Source organism: Passer montanus, unplaced genomic scaffold (assembly GCF_014805655.1).
Source record: "Passer montanus isolate IOZ18808 unplaced genomic scaffold, ASM1480565v1 scaffold45, whole genome shotgun sequence".
Taxonomy (NCBI): Eukaryota; Metazoa; Chordata; class Aves; order Passeriformes; family Passeridae; genus Passer; species Passer montanus.
The window spans coordinates 4326584-4348345 of record NW_024369373.1 but is presented as its reverse complement, the minus strand read 5'-3'; the positions used below and the strand labels follow the sequence as shown (position 1 = coordinate 4348345).

General features: G+C 50.9%; 1 protein-coding gene across 4 annotated transcripts in view; it reads right to left on the bottom strand.

Annotated features, from left to right (window-relative positions):
• CPNE2 (copine 2) overlaps positions 1–21762 on the bottom strand; it is a 42606-nt gene that overhangs the window by 10817 nt on the left and 10027 nt on the right. For all 4 annotated transcript variants that reach the window (XM_039721158.1, XM_039721160.1, XM_039721159.1 and 1 more), the window contains 10 exons: positions 20458–20654; positions 15173–15352; positions 13563–13637; positions 10769–10840; positions 7223–7306; positions 4176–4265; positions 3871–3969; positions 3004–3090; positions 2781–2840; positions 309–442 (listed from right to left, as the gene is read on the bottom strand). In XM_039721158.1, the coding sequence (XP_039577092.1) occupies positions 309–442; positions 2781–2840; positions 3004–3090; positions 3871–3969; positions 4176–4265; positions 7223–7306; positions 10769–10840; positions 13563–13637; positions 15173–15352; positions 20458–20625 (1049 nt within the window). In that variant the 5' untranslated portion in view covers positions 20626–20654. The remainder of the gene's footprint in view (positions 1–308; positions 443–2780; positions 2841–3003; positions 3091–3870; positions 3970–4175; positions 4266–7222; positions 7307–10768; positions 10841–13562; positions 13638–15172; positions 15353–20457; positions 20655–21762) is intronic.

Below are 21762 nucleotides of genomic sequence, written 5' to 3'. Positions count from 1 at the left end.
CAGGATGTCTGAGGAATGAGGCAACCTGGGGTCACAGCTCTGACAGTAAACAACAGCAAGCTGAGGGTCCCTGCCCCTAGCAGAGGATGTTCCACCTCTGCTAACATTCTTCCCCTCCACAGCAGCAATGGGGGGAGAGGAGAAAGCCTGTCCCAACCCTCTCCTCCTGCATCCTGATGTTTTTGGTAAATAACATCCTTAAGATATTACTTAGCCCCAGGACAAGGCAGATGCATCCCAGGAGCCTCTTGGGAAGCCAGGGAAACATCTGCAAAACAGGGGTGGTGGCAGAAGGGCACGGTGCTTACGAGTCATAGTCCTGGATGATCTGGCCCACAGCCCAGATGGCTGACAAGTACTCGTTTGTCCCCAGGGGGTTGATGTAGTGCAAAGAGGAGGGCTCTTGGGGGTTCCCATTGGAAGCTGTGAAGTCAATCCCAACCTGGAGGACAAGAGAGAGGCATAAACCCATCCTCTGTTAGCAAATGTCACCGGAGACCTGGCCACCAAGCCCCCACTGCTGTGAGGCCCACACACAGCTCCCTCAAACCCCAAACCCCTTGAAAATGTTTAACAAAATCCATTTCTTCACTTTCCCTGCAAAAAGCTGATTAAATACTACATTAGGCAAAGTCATTCACTCTTACTCCTCCAGTTTTCATCAATGAACATCACGTAAGGTGTCCCCAAGCAGCCCCTGCTCCTGGAGCAAGCCACCACCTCCAGCTGAGGACTCTCGCTGCCCATCTCCCAGGGATGGAACTGAGGGACACCAAGGCAGCCAGGGCCTCCTGGGTATCTGGATCTCAAGGTCTTTGGCCAAAGCATCACAGCCCTGAGCAGCCCTTTCCCTGCAGGCAGGAAGACCAGCTCTTCACCAGGCTTCCCCAGGGACCAATATATGCTGAGCTCTCAGGGGACTCTGTCGGGAAGGCACTAAATTAGGCTTGCTATTTAAAGGCATTTGTAGAAATGCCTATCTCAGACCCAGATAAATCTGGCCAGGAGAGGAGAGATGCTGAGCCACCCAATTTGATGTGACTGGGAAGGAAGAGTTGGGACGAGGCAAGCAGGCAGCGTGACTGCACTCGACTTGTTTGCTTAGCAAAGAGGCAAAACCCAAAATAACTCCACTGGCTAAATTGAGCTCAGGGATTTTGAGAGAGATTTTGCTCCATATCTATAATGGGAGAGGACAAATGGCAGTTTGCCTGAGAAGGGACCTTGGCCTGGCTGGGGCAAGAAGCCACCACAGCCCAGGACGTGTCACCACCTTGTGCCAGGATGGCTGGTAAAAGGGCATGGCAGGACAAGGGAAGATGCTTTAAACTGCAAGAGTGTGGGTTGGGATTGGAGATAAGGGAGAAATGTTGCACAGTGAGGGTGGTGAGACCCAAGTTGTGCAGAGAAGCTGTGGCTGCCCCATCCCTGGAAGTGCTTAAGGCCAGGTTGGATGAAGCCCTGGGCAAGCTGGTCCATGGCAGGGGGTGGAATGAGATGATCTTTGAAGGTCCCTTCCAACCCAAACCATCCCATGGTTCCATGAAGACCTAACTTTGCCAAACTGTATGGCCTCACCAAACCTGTGGTTCACCTCTGGAGCACCCCTGTGCCCAGCTCTGGCCAAGCCACCATGGCCAGAGAGCAACAGGGAAACTGAGGCACAGGGTGGGGGCTCAGTGGAGTCAGACAGGCAGGGGCCCTGCTTGTGCAAGCAGTGTCATCAAGAGCAGGACTCAGGTACTGAGTCTGAGAGGGACACAGCTGGTGTGCTTCCAACACGGGACACACAGCTGAGCCCAAAATCTTCTCTGGCTTCAGCCCTCCTCTCCTGAGCCCCTCCCTCAGTGGGGAGGGCACCAGTGGCCTTTCCAAATTGCAGGGAGTGTGTGCAGCATCCTCCTGCCAGCTCAGGTGTTTCTGCAGTGTTCCCTTTGGAAACACACCCTTTGGACCAAAGATGCCTTGGGAGGAGGAGGAGCCCTCCAATAACCAGCAGATCTTTAGACAGGAGGAAAATTTCTGCATTCAAACCTAATTCACGCAAGAGCTGTGTACTACCAATAAATTCACTGATTTTCTCTTGTATTCACTCTCCAGCACCAAGACCAAAGCACACAGAGGCAGAACAGCACACAAAAAGCTCTCACAATCATTGCTGTTCCTATGGCAACTCTTCCTCCTCCTCCTACTCTTCCCCCATCATGTTTTCAGATAAAACAACAAAATACAAACTAACTGTGAGTGCCTTCAGCTCTCTGGATGCAGCTCTCTGCACCAGGACAGTTTGAGAAATTGAGAAACCCACTTCTGCATTGTGGTGGTTTCACTCAGGATTGCCATGTTCTTGCTTATTTACTCCTGACAAGCTGTGGTCCATCTTGAAAGAAGGTGGAAATGTCAGTAAAAATGCAGAAAACCATCTCTACAACATCCCAAAGCCTCCCATCTGGGCTCAGAATAAGGAAAGCTGCCATAAAAAAAATGAGGGTGTTAAAGTGCGAAATAAGGAGAGAAGTTGGTGACTTTTTGTGAAGGGTCAGGTCTTTTTGAAAGTGTGGCTTTCAGCCAAAGTCCAGCCAGCTCCCTCCATGCTACTAGACGTACCTCAGCATCCCCAGAATCCCCAAACCCACATGGTTTGACAGCAAAAAGGGCAGCTCCTCACTGTCAGAAGTCACCCCAAGCTGGTGCCAAACCCCACACTGAACCTCCCTCCCCAGTTCTGCCCATCACATAGATGTTACTTCTACTGGGCAAAGAGAAGCAAAAGTCCTTACAGTGAACATCAGCTGGCAGCCTCCCAGGATGTAGTCCAGGAAGGAGAAATCTCTGGTTATCTGAAAGAAAAAAACAAAAAACCCCAGTGTTTCAGCAATTGTCATCAATGCCATCATTATTCAACCTTGGAAACACAAGAGAGGCAGAGGATGAGGGATGGGGGAGCTTGAGAGGACCCAAGCTCAGTCAGGGCTGAAGGAAACATCTCAGTAACATACTCACTTTGCAGGACTTGACAATGATGATCCCAGAGTTCTTGTAGCTCTTTTTCTTCTTCTGCTTTTTAGGGTTGATGCACTCTAGCTCGAGCTGTAACACACGAGACAGGCCCTGGTGTGAGAGCAGTGCTGGGCTGTGCCACGTGGCTGCAGATGCCACCAGCAGCATGTCCTGGGGACAGCCTCCCTCCAGTGCTGAAGAGGAAGATTTTGTTGCCAGGGTATAGGTTGCAAATCCAGAGGAAAAACGGGCTCAGTGCCTCCTCTGGCACCACCTAGACAGGGCATTTTGTGCCTTTGTGCCTCAGTTTCCCCAGGCAGGAGACTCAATGCACCACACATGGTGTTCCACACCTCTCCGTGCCTTGACCAAGATCTCCTAGCCTGCAATCCTGGTGAAGACAGCAGTGCAAAGCTCTGCTATCCAGGGGTCTTCACAACACCCCTTCAACCAGGAGGCATTGCCAAGGATCTTGGCCAGCACTTCAGGGCAAAATGGGGACACCTTTGGCACAAAACTCGTGTTGAGCTGCACTCCTGGGGACTAGGCTGCCCCTGCTGCAGATGCAGCTCCAGCAGCAAGTCACACCTCCCCTTCTGGCCCCCCAAACCACAGGGCACCTCCAAATCATGGGTGCTGCTTCACACACCCAGCAGAGCCTGGTTTCCAGCAAAGTCTGCCTCAGCTCTCTCTAGCTCAGATGTTTTTAGCTACAGCCATAGCCTGGGTCACTCATGGTGAGGGTGGAAGGAGAAAGGAATTTGGACTTGGCTTCTTCTGAGCACAGATTGAGGGTGCAAGTACCAAAGTCTATCATCAACCCTGAGGAGCCCCTTCCTCATTCTTCCCCAAAAGCATGTCAGCACTTACTGGAGAGGCATCTTGGGCTTCACACAACCTGGCCACCGAGGTCTGAAACTCCCCGATGAAGTCGTGGCCCCCATCACTGTCGTAGTCGTAACACACCACCTGGGGAAGGAGCACAAACCAGCCTCAGAGACAGGAATATCTCCTGCAAGAGCTGCTGAAGTCCCCAGCCTCTCCTGCTGGAGACCCCAAAGGAGGAATTTTTTGTTGCTTTGGGGTTTGTTAACAGCAGCCATGGGGGCTCAGATGTTTAACAGTCAATCCCAGAAGTTGACCCCCACAATACAAGCCAGAGGGCTCCCCGCTACCTTTATCATCTTCTCCATATCTCCATCACACAGTGACACCAAAGGCACAGTGAACGGCTTCCAGACGGGGTCCAGAGTGTATTTGATCACCTGGAGGGGGAGCACAGGTGCTGTTACCATGGGCACACCCACAGGTGGGGACCAGGACAAAGCAGGGACACAGCTCCAAGAGTGACCCTGAAGCAGCTCCAGTGGGCCAGGCCAGGCAAGCTGTCTCAGCCCTCCCCTGCCTCCATAACTGAGCCACAGCAGCTCCCCCTCCTCAGGCTGCAGCACGTGTGAGCTACACCAGGTTTGTTTTCATTGCGCTGGGAGATTTATCCACCTCTGGGAGCAATTAAGGAAATCTGCCTGAGAGAACAGCTGTGGCACACCGGGCAGCATGGGCACAGCAATGCCTGAGCACGGGCACAGCACTCACTGCACAACTCCCAGGCCAGCAGCTGCTGTTGATGCCCTCTGCATCCCACTGCTTGCCCCCTACTCATTGCTTAGAGCCCCCCAGCACCCAAATACAGCTTGAATCTATCTGGGGTCTGACCACTGAGAAGATGGAGCAGCAAGATGCTGCAACCAGCCCTGGAAAGCCAAAACAGCCCGGGGCACATTAAGCTCTCTTGTCTCATCTGTGTAACATCTGCTGCCTGGGCTGGAGAAATATTAATTGATGCTTTTTGACATTTCCTGAGAGAATGCAATTGCTTAGTGGAAACCTAAGCAAACTGGAGCGGGCTCCAGGCACATGCTGTGTATATCGGAGGTGCCTGCAGGGCAGGCAAAGATCCCTTTTCACAGAGGTGTGGTGCTCACAAAGAGAGATTCACAGGAAAGTCAGGCACAGGCAGCAAATTAACCCTTCTCTGAGCAAGGCAAACACGGAGGATATCTGTGTGCAGGACCTTGGATCTTTGCAGCTCTTTGCAGTCACTGCACAGAGCAGTGAGGAGGAGATAGATCCATGGCTGCTGCTGTGGGCAAACAGTGCACGGGACCTGGAACTGGCATCTTGTTTGACAGCCAGGCTCTTCCTGAGAGTGGGGAAACCCTGACACTGCAGGAACAGTTTAGCTGGATTTGTAAACACCTCCTCCAGGAGCCTGGGGGAGCAGGGGGAGCCCACACATCCCGAGATGCTGCCCACAGGCTGCCAGGTCACCAGGGTGGGTGGGGAAGGATCCAGAGCTCCAGCTGAGCATTCACATTTGTGCTCAGACAACAAACTGCAGCAGTGCACCCATCCTGCCCTTTGGGGCAGGAGAAATGCCAGCATCAGACTGAAAGCTGGTTCTATTCCTGCACTGGAAGCTACAAGAATGGAGAACTTCATTTCTTATATTCAGCCTCAAAGCACAAAAATGGTCACAGTATCATAGAATGGCTTGGGCTGGAAGGGGCCTGAAAGTTCATCCAGTTCCAATCCCCCACTAGGGGCAGGGACACCTTCCACTAAACCAGGCTGCTTCAAGACCCATCCAACCTGGCCTTGAACACTTCCCGGGATGGGTCACCTGCCATGGTATCCCTCTCAGGGCACCTGGATGTATGCAGGGCTGGTAAGGTGGAGGCTGTTGGAGCATCCATTACTTGAAGGAAAACTTGTCTAGACCTTGGTTCAGTGAGACAGGACAATGGGCAGCATCTGCTCCCCACAAAGCTGGCATGCTTTTGGAGATCCCAGCAACGGCTGGTGCACAGTCACCTTGCCATGCCTCTTCCAGAAGGAAGGGCTGGAGGCCACTCCAAACCCCCACATCTGAGAAACGCATCTTGCTGAGTCAAAGCCCAGCTACACACACTGAATCATGAGGGAAAAAACAAGTAAGGTCCTAGCCTGCTCCCACAGAAATCCAGGAGAAATACTAAGGTTGATGTGAACTAAATATGCATGGAAAGGTGTGTGGGAAAGCACCAAAAAATAAACAGCAGAGCTGAGGTTATAAGGATGGCCTGTATAGGTACCACAGGACAGAAGGCATTACCCACATCCTGGTGCTCATGTGGGTGTGTGAGTGAAGGAAATCCTCATGGACTTTGCACAGAAGTGGCAAAACCAAACATATGGAGAGGCTTTGTAAATAAACACCACTTTCTCCTTCCACCTGAGCTCCCCCTGTGTTTTGTTACAGCACTTTCCTGTGATGGTACAACTCCTTAACCAGGCTTTGAGGGGACGAGAAAAGGGATGGAAGAAGAAGGGTGTGAGATGGGGTGAGATGGAGCTCTCTTCCTCTGCCATGGAAGCTGCTCTGAGTCCCCTCTCCAGTGATTCCCTCTCCTCTCTCTGCCAGCTGCCAGGAACTATGTGCAAACTAAAAACAGCCTTGAAACAAGCTCTGAGGAGAAGAAAGCAAGCAGTTGAAAAGTACTTATTAGTCCATTGTTAAAGCAAAACCCAGCCTTTTTCTCCCTGCCTATGCTGTGCCTGGCATTCCTAACATCACTGGCTTTAGCAGCTGGAGAACGTGACCAGCTCAGACCAAAATACCACAGCAGGTATAAATGAGGGAGAGGAGGGGTCAGCTGGCCCTGCTCAGACCCACCAAGACCCTGGTACAGCTCTCTGCCTCCTTGGCTGTGGCTCTGGCTCATGAGAGACACGAGGCCTCGTGCACCGAAAGTGGAGGTGCCTGCACACTCAGCTTAGGTGCAGGTGTGCCAAAAGCTCATTTTAACCTTTCCCCACCTCACACCACATCTCCCCAGGTCACAGCTCATCCTGATGCTCCTGAAAGAGGAGGGAGAGTGGCCCAGAGCTCAGTCTAAGCCCAGGATGAGACCAGAGATTATCACAGGCTCCAAGACCATCTCCCTCTCTGCATGCTACGTGCAGCAGTGCACAGAAAAGATCTCAGGACTTTCCTGGCCCCAGTGAACCCTCATCTGCTGGAGTCCAGCAGCCTCAACTGGACACCAGGAAGTGAGCTGTAAGGTTTTGAAGTCTCTGGAGCCCAGGGGACAGGCAATGGATGAAATAATACCATGAGGGTCAAGAGGAGCTGATGTGAGGATGGAGATGTCTCAGCAGCTCAGGTTGGAGTTTTGCTCACCTCTGTTCTGTGAACCAGCATCCACTTCCCATCATCACCTGGTTTATAGAACTCCAAGAAAGGGTCTGACTTCCCAAAAAGGTCCTGGAGGGAGAAGAACAGGATGGGTTACATGGTGCTCTGCAAGCAGCAGTGGTCCAAGAGAGATGTTCTGTGTCACTGCCAGCCCTGCAGACACTCTCCTGTCCTCATGGGGCCAGGTCAGGCACTCTGGCAAACAGCAGCACCCACAGGCAGTGTCCTGCCCACCTCCCTGTCCTGGTTGTGTGAATCCCTTTGATTTCCCCAGCACATTTTGTGAGATGGGTGGGTTGGCACCCCAGCGTGTGCCTGTGCCCAACAAGCTCTCTGGACACAGATGCCACAGAAAACAACCCCAGCTGGGAGGCAGCTGCGTTTGGGCTTGGAAAAACATCCACAGCCTCAGAGGAAAAACAGAATTTTGAAGTGCATGTCTTGGGGGAGAAAGGAAGAAAATCCACCCTCCTACACACAGCAGTAAAGCATAAGCAGAGGAAGTCTTTAAGGAGCGAGCTGCCCTGGTGTTGACAGAGATCATGTAACACCCCAGATACGCAGCCCTGAGTCAGTGTGTGCTGCCTCTGCTGCCAGCGTCTCCTCAGATAATCCCCCGACAAAGGGCTCTGCTTTGTGAGGAACATGAACACACACACCCCTGCTGGGAGCCAGCCGGGGGCTGCAGCCCGGGGAGGAGGCAGGCGCTGGTGGCACCACAGGGAAACTCCAGCTCTTCCAGGCACAACTTCATTCCCATTCAGAAAAAACCAAGGAGGAAAACAGGAAACCAAATCCCAAATATCCCAGACAATCTATTGAGAATTCAAGTTATTTCAGTTGGGTTTTCCTCCTAGAGGAGGAGGGTGGGTGTCTGAATCCTTCAAGGAGCTGGAGGAACTTTTTATGGGTTTGTGTTTCTGAGTGATGCAGTGGGGATGTGAGGGGCTGTGCATGGAGGAGGAGGAAACATGGACACTCCAGCACCTCCTGTCCACAGCAAGCCCAGGAGATGGCACATGGGTTCTAGCCATGTCCCAGCAGAAAATCCATCAACATTTCTATCTAAATCTTGTTTCTGAAGGCAGCCAGAAAAGTAAATCACTGCAAAGTGTTTTGGCTTGGGAAAACTACAACTTGCTTCAGTCAAAATTCTTCTGCAGAGAAGCAGACCATAAAGGCTCTCTGGTGAGATGAGGTTATTTTTTCCTACCCTTTTTCACACATTTGTAGGATAGAAACACAAGCCATTCCTTCTGCAGCTTGGTGGCTATAGCCCAGCTCTGATCCTGCTCACCCACCACCTGGGCTTGGCACTTGCAGGTTTCACAGATGGATTAAAGAGCCCGTGGTGGGCACCTGACCCTGCCTGTGCTGGCTTAACCTCCAAGCCAAGGCAGCTTCATCAGCAGCAGCCCAGCGTGGGCTGGTGGAGGCACTGGGGAGCTTTGAAGGATGTTTGCTGCCATCCCAGTGGATCAGCCTGGCTTGCAAGTCCAGTCAGCCTTGTTCTGTTCAAAGCAGGGTGGGAGATGTCTCCAAGCCACAAGACTGTGGGCTGCTATTTTAAAACATCAAACCCACACACATCTCACCCCTGCAAACCTGGCAGGAGATGGAAACTGAGCAACCAAAGGAGCTCGGCAGACCAGATCGATCTGCAAATTGATCCAAGAACCTAAATGATCCAAACTGGTTTTAACACACCGTGGAGAAGGAGGGTGGAGCTGGCACTTCCAGCAGATACAGCTCCCCACATCACAGCTTCCAGCAGCAGTCCTGGCTTGCAGCACTTGTGTCCCCCAGCCATGCTGAGGCATCACTGCCCTCCTGCTGTCCCCACCGCTGTGGTGGCACAGACAGCTCTGGGCTTCACAGGGCTGGTCCCAGGTGGAAACACCTCCTCTTCTGCAAGATATTTTATCTTTCCACAGCTCTCCCAAGAACTGATCATAAGGTATAAGAGCCCCAGGCTGAATCTGCTGCTGACATGCTCCTGCTTTGCAGTTTCAACATTTAAATCAAAGTAGTGAGATGTAGGTGGAGAGGATGGAATGGGATGGGGAGGAGGACCTGCCTGCAGCCTCAAAGAGGTCCCAGCCTCAGGGTAGCCATGGCAGAAGGAGCTGCCTGGGGCTGAGCACAGCTCCAGGCTGGGTTTGTGGCACAGCTGCCAGTCAGGGATGACCACGGCTTCAGCCTGGTGTGTGCACTAAAGGTGACCCCACCACAAAGTCCTGTGAGATCCAGTCCCTTCCTATAATGTCTGAGCCTGTAGCTGTGCTCCTCAGCTCCATACTGCATGGTACTGGATGCTGCAACTCCCCAGGTTGCAATCTTAACCTTGGTTTTCTTTTGTTTATTCAATTTTCTGCTGTCTTTCCTAAGCTTAAACAAGTTTTACCCAGGTCCCACGTCTACATTTCAACCATAACCAAAAATGACACAAAAATACTGCTTTCCATCCAATACCCCTGTTCTAGGGCCATTTTAACTTGCATGAAGTGACCTGAGCATCCTTTGCTCATGAGCAGGACTTTGAGCACTGCAGCTCTGTCCTGCAGTACAGGAATTGGCAAAGAAACTTTGTCAGCTCTTGGTGACAGCAGGTGATCACTGTGCACAACATTTCTGCTGACACCTATAGATGAAATGGAGCTGTTTGTCACCTCCTAATTGGGGCATTTGGCTCCTTGCACTAAGCAAGGTAAGTAGAAGGGTGAGGAAATAGCCATTTCCAACAGGTGGGGAAAACAACTTGGATAAACCAGATACCCACTGAGTTTTAACAACAGGACTGGGTGAGCCCCATCTTCTGCCCCAGCAAATACCCTTCTGCCTGGCTGCTTGCTTTACCCTGTTTTCAAAGAAACTGAGGGCCATCCTGGCAATAAAACAAACTCTGGAGAGACTAGGAAGAAGGAAAAAATAATATTCCCATAGATTGCTTAGCAACAGGAGTGGTTCAAGAGGAATAGCTCTGGTTGCCTGGTAAATAAGGTCAGAAGATGCCATTCAGAGAGGCTCACTGTTTCCTGTGCATCACATCCAAAGCAAAGCTTGTGTGCTGCCTGCCTCTGTGAGATCCTCACCTCCTTGGAGAAGACAGGCCCTACACTTTGATACAGAAGCAGATCTTTGCCCCATTTCCAGAGGGGCTGAAGGTGACAAGCCAGGAGCTCTCAGCTCGTCTGAGATACTGGAGTCAAGGGTCATCAAAACTTCCAGTTCTTGAGGAGGCAATTCCAAGCAGCTGCCACTGAGGGAGTAAATCCGCTGTCTCTGAGACATGCTGATACACAGATGCCACACAGAATCCTTCCATCTGGAGATGTGTGATGAAGAAACCCCGTCACAACAGGGAAACTGAGGCACAGTTGTACCCAGCAGCCAGAGGATCTCACCCAGTTTCACCCTGCAGTCTTCTCCAGTGGGACTGCTTTCTGTCACTGCTACACCCAAAGCAGAGATGTCTTTAGATCCCAAGGGCAGAAATTTAACATTGCACACCCCAGAGACAGCTCCACTCACCTTTTTATCCAGTTTTCTGCCAGCCATGCTCAGAGTAATCACCCTGTTATCCGAGAGCTCCTGGGCAGCTATCTGAAAGGCAAGGGAAGGCTGAATTCATTTTCAGCATAAAAAATTAAGCTTCTGGTAAAAAAATCAACCCCTTTCTTGAGTGTTATGCTGGACTTGGTCTCACGTGGCTTTTCTGCACCAGGGCTCATTCAGGACCTCCAAGGAGGAGAAGCCTCCAAGGGCTGAGCCAAGAGGAAGGAGAAGCCATACAAACCCTTGCCAGCAAGATGTGCCACCTCATCCTCCATGTCCTGGGCTGGGCATGGCAAAAACATCCTTAGGGGAACATTTCCCTTAGGGGACATGCTGGTGGAACCCAGGACTTAGCCACATCTCCATGTGACCACCTGGCAAGGCAGCCCCAAGGATGAAGATTCCATGGCTGCTCCTGAGGAGCTGCAGCAGGCAGGAGCACAGCCCAGACCACTTCACCTGGAGAGACTTTATCCACACCTGCTCCAGAAGGGCTTCAGCTGCCAACCTCCAGTGGGCCAGTTTTGTCTGGAATATGGTCTAATCAGTCTCTTGATATTTCAAAGGAATGTTTGTAACAGAACCCCACATTTATTCACTTGTATTACAAGCCATTTTCTGAATCACTTGTCTTTTTTTTCCTGTCCAAGCATCTGCTCTCCACCTCTCCTTTCTCTGATCTCTTGAGGTGAGCTGAGCTGTTCCCCAGCATTCCCAGCTGCATCCTCCTTCTCCCAGGGCAGAAGCCAGCACCAGAACAGCCAGGAACACAGCACGGACATTGTCCTTGTGCACAGTGCCCCAAGCATGGCTGTTTGCTGGCTCTCACAAGGGGTTGTCCTGCACTGAAATTATGCAGTGTCATTACACCAAGGCTTTAAGAAAAACTTGCAGAACTCCAGGGGACAATTTTCTACAGAACAAGCAATCAGAGAGTTCTTGGCACTTAGGAGAGCTGGGGAGTTGGCAGAGATGAGGAGGCATAGATGCAGCTCCTGCATCTGCCAGGGCAGCTGGGTGAGGGGATGAGCCACAGCTCCTGGACAACCTCGTGGCCTTCCCATGGTGGACACAACTCTTTGGTCCACAGAGAACCCATCCACTGCATATGAGCCCCAGTTTTCCCCTCTGCTTCATACAGAAGTTCCCTACTGCCATGCCATGGAATTACTTTTCTCTTCCCACCTAATCCCTGATGGGTGTAAGCAGTCACCAAAACCAGCAGGAGGAAGAGAAACTGTAGGGAAGAGGATGAAATCTGTCCTTTCCTCAGCCCTACAAAAGCACACTCAGTTGGAATCCAGCACTTTAGGGCTCCTATAGGCTATGTAAAAGCCAGGCTGTGCAGACAAGCCAGGAATGTCCTTGTGCCACCCTGCCACAGGTTGCTGGTGGCATCTTCTCATGGCCAGCACAGACAGTAACAACATCCCCACCATTATGTCCTGCAGAGGGGTGCAGCAAGATTTTAAAATGGACTTCTATAAACTCAGAGGTTTGCTTTGAGATCTTCTCTCTTCAAACTTAGGGGCCCCCACACAGTCCCATCTATTCAGCCAAGTTCTTCTGCTGCATTCACCTGTGTAGCATCTCAGCTAGGAAATGGATATTTGGGCAAAGCTGAAGGGAATGAGGACAAGGAAGTCAGGCTCTGGCTCCAAGCTCCCTGAAGCCTGCTCCTGCAGTGGTGTCCACAGCCTGTGCTCCAGCACTGCAGCAAGCAGCAGGAAAGGTGCCCACCACACTCAACCCTGCTGCCATCACCCAGTCCAGGAGGAAAAAACCCAGATCAAGAAATCGTATCACTTCTACAAAATTAAGCAGATGTCTCTGCCCCTTGGATGTTTAATGACACATTAGTGACAGAACAGAACCTTCCTTTTTCTAAGGCATGTAGCCTTTGAAATTGACTGGAAACTTTTCCAGCTCTTCCCGCTCAAGCATCAGATGGGATGTGAGAGCCTTGGGAATGGCCCCACTTCTGAACCTCACTGCGGCTTTTCCTCCCACATTTAAAGACTAACTGCAGCAATTAGGAGAGAAAAATGTCTTCCCCTAAAGCAAACAGCAACAGAGATGCACCAGGTCCCAGGCTTTTAAACCTTTCCAGTGCTTTTAAACCTGACAGAAGTTTAACTCCTTGCTGGCCTTCCCTTCCACAACTTTGCAGCCCAGCTGCACATTTCACAAAACCCACAACACAGCAGAGATCCAAAAATGACAGCAGCTGAGGTAGAACAGAAACACACCTAAATTTAGTATCTTCTTTTTAAGAAAGAACATTGCTAAAGAGCTCCGCAGCAGGAAGGCCACTGCCCGAAGGGGTCTGTATCAGAAGCAGTGGCTGTTGCCATGAGAGTTGTTGCCATGGCACATCCTCATCCTACAAACAAAATCACCCATCCCTGCAAAAGGAATGAGCCCTATTACCTGTAGCTGCATCAGAGAGGTCTGAGCAGGCTCCTTCTACCAGATAACGAACAACAGCAGCACAGATTTACTTTGTACTTCTCCAGACTGAGGTATTTTTTATTTCTGAGACTGAAGCAGAAGTTGAAGACTCACAGTGCTAAGCACAGGACAGACACTGAGCAAGATCATCCCTGTCCCAAATAAACTGTCCTCCAAACAGACCAAAGTGGCCAGGAAAATTAGAGGTAAAGGGAAAAATATTCAAGAGATACCCCAATCTCCTGGAGCCCCTGTGAGTGTCCTGCATTGCCCCATCCACCTTGACAGGCCCAGCAGCAGCACAAAGGAGCCAACATACCGTTATCATCCCCTTCCCAGCTGGCTTGCCATTCCCCAGCAGGAGAGTCCGCGTTATTTTCTTGCTGGAGACAATCTAGAGAAGCCAAACACAATAAAGCCATGATTGTACAAGTGATCCAAAGCAGACTCATAAGCAACTGATCATTGCTCATGTTGGTTAATTCGATTAAGCATTTGCAAGAGCAGAAGAAAGGCACCACTATGCAGGGATGACTGTGAGAGTGGGAATATCACCACTGACAGCCCAGCCCTCGGGGTGCAGAGAAGTGGCAGCACAGGAGGCTGAAGCATCACTTCCCACTGAACCCAGGGATCAGGGGAGGAGATCAGTGGGTCCTCACACAGACAGAACTACTGCAATTTGCTCCCAACAACATCACCACTCACTCCCTCAAGGCCCATTTCACATACTTCTACCATGACCCCTGCTAGCACCTTGATTGCAGGACATGTTTCCAGGGGTGGATCCTGATTACAAGCTGGATGCTCTCCCCCAGCATCATTCTGGACTGCCTGAGCAGGGACAGCCTCCCCCAAAGCCATGTTCTTCCCTTCACTTCTCGTTTGTAACAGGATACACAGAATAAACTGGGAAATTAATTAAACCCTTCAGATTTTTCCCAGCTCAGTGAGTTTCAGTCTCCTTCAGATCTGGAGAACCTGTCATTTTCCTTATGAGGTGCAGACGCCCACATGGAGATCCAGCAACCCACAGGAACTACCTGTGCCCTGATCCCAGCCTCTGCATTTGTGCCAGGCACCACAGAAGCTCTCAGCTGCAAAAAGATGGAAAAAATCCCCCTCATTCCCTGCTTCTGAGCCAGACTACAAAGACATTTGGAGAATGTAGCTGCCAGCTTCTAACAGGGTCTGGGCTCATGAATGAAAAGACCTTCCAAAAACTTATAAATTGCATTGTGTCCCAAAAGCTTTTCCACAGGAAGAGCAGAAGACACATTCCAGCACCAACATGCTCAAGCAGGAGGAATGTTCTGCTAACAACAGCAATGGACAAAATTTTCAGAAAGAGACAACCCAAACTGAGAAAGAAAAGCAGACTACATTTAAACATCCTACTTTAAATATCTGGAAGTTACCCAAGCCAAATGGTCATCTGGGCCCTTACTATAACCCATGGTGAAGACAGAGCCAGAAGCTTCCAGCTGATGTCTCTTTGCCAGTATCAGCAGAAACCCACTTGCTACACAGCAGCAATGGACAAAATTTTCAGAAAGAGAAATGCTCACTGAGAAAGAAAAGACATCTGCATCCTAACTTTAAATATCTGGAAGTTTCCCAAACCAAATGGTCATCAGGGCCCTTACTATAACCCATGGTGAAGACAGAGCCAGAAGCTTCCAGCTGATGTCTCTTTGCCAGTATCAGCAGAAACCCACACCATGACTAGCTTAGACTTGAGCAAGCAGGCATTCCCTAATGTGGAACAGCTCAACCTCAACAGCTGAAGTGTGACAAGGAAATTAAATTTGTCTTTCCAGGAAGGAGCCAGAAAACTTTGCATGGGGTAAGAAGATCAGCTGCGATCTCACCACACCCCTGTGCCTGATGTGTTTTGGGGTCCCCTTGCTGCAGGGGCCTCAGACCCACCGTGCCCAGCGTGCAGGAGAACTCGCCCAGGAAGTCGTGCTCATACAGCTGAGTGCTCGACTTGTCCTGGTCAAACAGGGCAAACTTCAGCTTCTGCACCTCTTCAAAGTGGTAGTCAATGATGAACTTCTTGGCAAAAGCTGGGTTGAGATTGTTCACAGCTGTCTCTGTCCTGTCCAGCTGGAAAGAAAAAGAGGCATTTAGGCAAGTGCATGTTACAGCTTTGTCACTGAAAATTAATTCAGCCAGAGCCACCCAGAAAACCCACAGTGACCACCAGAATGAGCACACCAAGCCCTGAGCAGGGCTGTCCCCAAACACAGGCTGTGACACCCAGGTGCACAAGCTGGGATCCATCTAGACACACAATGGCACATCATGCAGAGCTGCCTCCCCGAGGGTGGGCTGCATGGACACCCTTCCCACCCAACAGCCAGGATGGAAGTGCCCACCAGCCAAGGTCAGCATGGACCTGAGGATCACTGAAGCCAGACTTTCTTCAATTACTTCTAAGCCCTGTCCTCCCATGAGCTGAGGCTCTCACACACCTCTGATCCTCAACCAGACCCTCACAGCTGTAGTACCAAATTTGTTTCTTCTAGTCTGTGCAGCCAGCAACAAGGACAAGCAAAACAAGAAGTGCCATGAGCCAGAACACAACTCTCTAGCATTTCCCTCTGGAACTCAAACCAAAACATCCATGTGGTTTCTTCTTTATTTGCCTTCCATAGATAAAAAAACATCACCACAGTCCCTTTTTTTCACAGATTTCACCAAGCATTAGCAGCAACAAGAGGCTGGAAGGGCCCAGAGACAAAACTTCAGTAGATATTGTCACCCCGAGCTATTGCAAGCATGCTGGAAGCAATGATGTCCCTGGTGAACTGGAAGGGCAGGCACAGAGAGGAGGATGGAGGCTGGAAGGCATGTGGGGAGCCCACTGTCAGAGGGGAAGCACCACAGCTCCCTGCAGCATCCCACAGCCAGGAGCAGGGACAGGAGCAGAGGAAACTTGGCAAGTAGCTGGTGGAAGGGTGGGTTTACAGCACTGCATGGCACAGGTGGTCAGAAAGCCTTGTGTGAGCCAAAGGACAGTCAGGATGGAGATCCTGCAATGCTGCCCTCCAGTAATGGAACTTTGGTCCCAGACCCCATAACTCACACTGCAGGAAAGGTGGCAGCACCAGCAGGGATCCTGTCATGAGCCTGCACAAAGACAAACACCCGGGACTTTGTCCAAAGTGTTAGAAACTGGGGAAACTGAGGCTGAGAAAAGCTAGTGTATTTACTTCTGGAAGTCCACAGGCAGGGAGAGTCTGAACTCTAATGTCAGAACCCACATTCCCCCCAGACACGCTGAAAGGCAGGAGACAAGGGCAAGTTTAGGGCCCAACATGCAAAATATCCTTTTGAAGCTGAAAGGGGCAGGAAGGGCATGGGCAGCAGTGCCTGAGATCTGAACAAGAAACACTCCCAGCTGGGGGGGAATCCTCCAGCCTGCAAAGCAAGCAGGAGCTTTGTCAGAAGAGCAGCAGATGGTATCATGCTGGTATCACTGCTCAGCCTGGAGAAGCTAAAGCTTGGGAGAGACCTCAGAGCACCTTCCAGCATGTAAAGGGGTCCAAGAGAGCTGGAGAGGGACTTTGGACAAAGGTCTGGAGTGACAGGACAACGGGGGAATTGCTTCAAACTGACAAAGGGCAGGTGTAGATTAGATGTTCTGAAGAAATTCTTGCCTGTGAGGCTGGTGAGTCACTGGCACAGGTTGCCCAGAGAAGCTGTGGTTGCCTCATCCCTGGAAGTGCTCCAGGCCAGGTTGGATGTGGCTCTGAGCAACCTGGGCTAGTGGAAGGTGTTATGACAGCACTGGCATTTTGCCACATCACCGGTTATCCCAGGATATGGTAACATGGATATTAAAAGATAAGAAAAAGCAGGGACTGTCCAGTGTGATTTTATCACAAGCTGCTGTCCTCAGTGTCTGGAAAGACCATCCCATCTCCCTGTGGGACAGCACAAAGCCTCTGGCCATGCTGTGACCCTGGCTGGCATTCCAACTTGTCTTGCAGCCAGGACACCCAGTTCTGGGCAAGGCTGAGCTGCCTGTGCATCCTAGATCCAGGGCAAAACCTCTCTGGAAAGCAGCTGGCATCCCTGGGCAGCACCAGGCTGTGGGACAGTGGGATGTCTGCCAGAGCTGCTGAGCCAAGAATAAGCAGAGCAGAAAAAAGCCTCCAAAAAAAAAAAAAATCAAGCAAATACATACCTTAGTCCCAAAGAAACTCATTCAGCACAGAAGGCAGGTTTTGGAGGGGCTCAGTGGAAATGTGGTGAGTTTGCTATATATACACCGCTTAGTCTGTGTTAATTGGCAAGAAACAACTAAAGTAAATGCTGTGTTCCCAGAATAGCCACCTGCTGCACCCCAAGGAGCCAAACCCATCAACACCAGTGGGCTGTGAGCTGCCAGGGCCACACAGCTTCACAGAGATCCTCTCCTCTCTGCTGCCATCCAGTCCCAAAGGAGCCAAGCATCTGCCCAGGGGTGAGCTGGACCAGGAGCAGAGGGCATCCACAGCTCTGCTTCATTTCAGCAGCACAACACACACAAATCCCCCTCCAGGCTGAGGAGATGGGGCTGCACAGGCAGCAGAGATGGATTTTAGGTCCTTCCATGCTCTTTGAATGACTGGGAAGCCAGGGACCAAGGAAAGCCAGTCCTTTCACACCCAGACCAGAGTGTGAAGGAGATAACCTAAGGTCCCATCTCCAGCTCTGTTCTGGAAGAGGTGGCTGAAGGAAGGGTAGGAAAACACCAGCCAGCTTGAGGTAAACTTGGGAGTGATGGAGCTTTCTTCAACACCCAGATTCAACAGTTTAATCTCTCTCTTCACCAGTGTGAAGCACAACAATATCCTCAGCTGACAGCTGTGACAGCTGCACAAGGTTTGATTTTGGTTTGCTGAGCACAAGTCACCTTGCTGGTGATCATCACACATGAGGCCTCTTCACACACCATCCCTCACCTGCCAGCAGCTCCTGCCATCCCCTTCAGAGCTGCAGTCCCTGGAAAGAATAGGGTCTTTGCCAGCAAAAAGCAGAAAAGCACAAGGGTTTTTAAGAGGCAGCCAGGCTAATTAAGAAAATCTGTTTGGATAAGAGCCTCAAAGGGCCACAAAGGCAATTAGAGGGAGGGAGTGCCTCTCCTGTGAGAAAAGGCTGAGAGTCTTGGGATTGTTCAGAAGGCAGAAGGCTCAGAGGAGACCTCAGAACACCTGAAAAGGCTATAGGAAAGCTGGAGAGGGACTTCAGACAATGGCATGGGGGAATGGCTTCACACATGACAGAGAGCAAGGTTAGATTGGATATTTGGAAGAAATTCTTCCCTGTGAGGGTGGGGAAGCCCTGGCACAGGTTTCTCTGAGAAGTTGTGACTGCCCTGCCCCTGAAAGCGTTCAACGCCAGGCTGATGTGGCTTCAAGCAAGGGCCATGGCAGGGGGGTAGGAACGAGGTGATCTTTAAGGTCCCTTCCAAGAGGAACCATTCCATGATCCTACAACTCAGCAAATCGAGCACAAAACCAGGAAACCATCTCCAGCAACAGCCCTTGTGCTCAGTGAAAGCAGTGGAGAGTCTCCAGTGTCCAGAGCGAGGCTGGCTGGGGACCTGCAAGCATGCCCAGCATGTGGAGGTGCTTCCTGCCCCAACACAGGGAGATGCTGTCTCAAGTGCCAAGGGAAGCTCATGCTGAAGGTGCAGAACTGCCTGGATGACTCAGTGGCACAAAGGCAGCTGCAGGGCTGAGTCATGTGTCCCTTGTCCCTGTTCCTGGCACCACAGGTCAGCTCTTTCGTGGCTTCTGCCAGATGACATCACTGGGCAGAACGTTTAAACATCGCCCATCTTCACTTCCCAGCCTGTGGTTTACCATCCCACCCTCCCCCACTCCTCCAAGGCTGATTCACAAAGATTTTAAATTCCTATTAAGCTCAGTGAGACAAAGTAATTGTATTTGGGAACAAATGCTACAGCTAGAAAGAACAGTGAGCAGAAATCTTCCTGCTGGCATCAGCTGGGGCACAGCCCCACTGCCCAGCTCAGAACCAGGACAGGGCTGGTGCCAAAGGAGGAGACCCACAACCAGCTCCAAGGTTTGGGACATGTCCCTAACCTGGTGTGGAGGACAAAGGGGCAGTGGGGTGGGATGGGTTCCAATGAGCTTATTCTGTCGCCTCCACTTCAGTTGTGTTACTAAAGCCACCACCTTCAGACAGGAGATGTTCCCCTCAGGGCAAGGGGCACATCTGTGTGGCCAAAATCACAGAGAACAAGGGGGTAGCTGTGAACCACGTGGCACCAGCTACCAAGAGTCCACCAAACACCCCATCCAGCAAGGTTCTCACGGGCAATCCCACCTCTCCTGACCCTGCCTGGCACCCAGCCATGAGCCAAACCTACACAGCACGCCTGACACATGTGAGTCAATGCCAGCAGTGTCCCCGAGGTGCCACAAGCACACCACACCCCTTGAGCTGCTGCTCAAGGCTTGGTCCAGTGCCTACCATGCCAATTAGAAAGAAGCTAAAAATAGCAGAAGAAAAGAAAAACAAAAACCTAAAAGCACCACACATTTGTATCACACAGAAAGCTTCGGGATCAAAACCACTGGACTGAGACATTACTGACAGAAAGAAAAATTCCTGAAAAGCACAATTAGGTCAGAAATGACACTTATCAAAGCTGGAAAGCTCATTATTCTCATCCAGGCTGTTGAAAAAAATTAATTGCAGACTGTGGCAAAGTGAAGTTTTCCCCTACACTCTCCCTGAAGAACGTGAGATCAGCTGTTGGACACCTGAGGTGGTGCTGGCGATTCACCAGCTCCTTGGCCAAGTACCTGAATGAGACCACCTAATTTCCCAGGAACTGGGAAAATTTTTGTATGGTTTACATGACTTAAATCCCTTAATGCTCATTTTCTGCTGCACCCAATGTAGGTGCCTGTATCCATCACATATCCGTACTCTGCCTACCCTGCTCCCTCCCAGACCAACCATCTACGGCTGCAGGTATAAACCAGAATTTGCAGTTAAAGCCAATGCCCAGCACAAAGCAGAAAGCACTGATGGGGGAAGGACCAGTTGTCACATAGAACAATTCACACACAGCCTCAGCAGCACCAGAAAAGCTTCCACTTCTGCTCAGGGAGGCGCGAGCACAGAGAGAGGGACACGAGCACGAGCAAACCACGGGAGGAACAAATCCACACAACAGCAGGACTTACCTCCACCCACTTCCCGTTGACTTCCATGAAGAGGACGCAGAAAGGGTCGGATTTGGAGGTGACATCCCTGTCCAGAAGGTTTTGGCCGCAGATGGAGAGCTCGACCTTGCAGACGCAGTACTGGGAGCCGACGGGCCCCGCCGGCGCGGGCGGCACCGTGTAGGCCATGGAGCCCGGTGGCAGCAGCTCCAGGCACTCTGTGGGACAGCAAACCTTCTGTCAGCCCTGCTGAGCTGGGCACACACACTGCCCCACGGCAGAGCCTCCTGCTCTGTGTTACACAGGTGATCTAAGCCATGAGGCTTTGCTGGCCCCATCTCCCAGGTGTCCTGAGTGGAAGCCCAGCAGAGCACACCCGTGAGCTGCTGTGAGTTTGCTCCATAAATAACAGATTTTCAAGGGAAGGTAACATCTCACTCCCTCAAGGCAGAGGGTACACCCCAAGCATGCTGTTCTTTTGTTTGTGCTGAGGAGCCACACTTCCACACCATCTTTCAGCACAAACCTGATTGCTGTCTGGCTGTCCCCACGCAACAGACCACGGACCTAAGCTACAAGGGGCAAACTTGAGCTCTGCTCTGCAAATCATCACAGGGAAAGGGGTGAGACTGTGAGGAAGAGTGTGATGCTGGGCAGCTCCAGCCCTCAATCAGCTCCATCTCCACCCAGGCCAGCACAGAACAGTGGCTCTGGCAGCAGTTAAAAAGTGGCAATAGTGGTTTCAGAGCAGTGACAAGCACTGCATGACCTGGAGCACGATTTACAGGGCCCTGACTAAAAATCCATTTAAAATCTTATCAAGAGTCTGCTACCAAAGCCATTTTGCAGAGATAAATGTGTTTTATACCATTATTAGTGCAAAACCCCATCCCACAGGACAGTCTGGACTTCTGATATACATTTTACTTGTCATGAATCACCAGTGATCTTCAATGGAGAAGAAAGGGGGGGAAAAGGAAAAAAAAAGCATTTTTAGATTAATTTATACTAACAAACTTTTGTGGCTATGATTGCTAGTGGAGAGTGAGCTCTTCTCAGCAGCTGCTTCAATATTTTTTGTCTTCTTTTTGAAGAGTGGCTCCTAGCTCATCCACTTTATCTGAAGCCCTCAAACATTGCCTTCCTCCACCTTGATAAACCATCTGCTTCTATTTGGCATTGAAGCCCCAATTAATATTATCTATTTGTTTTGCCGGGGTATGAGTGTTTACAAGCCCTTGTGCTGCCAGGAGCTGGGCTGCTGCCCTTTTCCCTTGCAGCTCAGTTTCCAAGCTAGAATGGGGATGGAGGGCAGGGAGAGGGTGA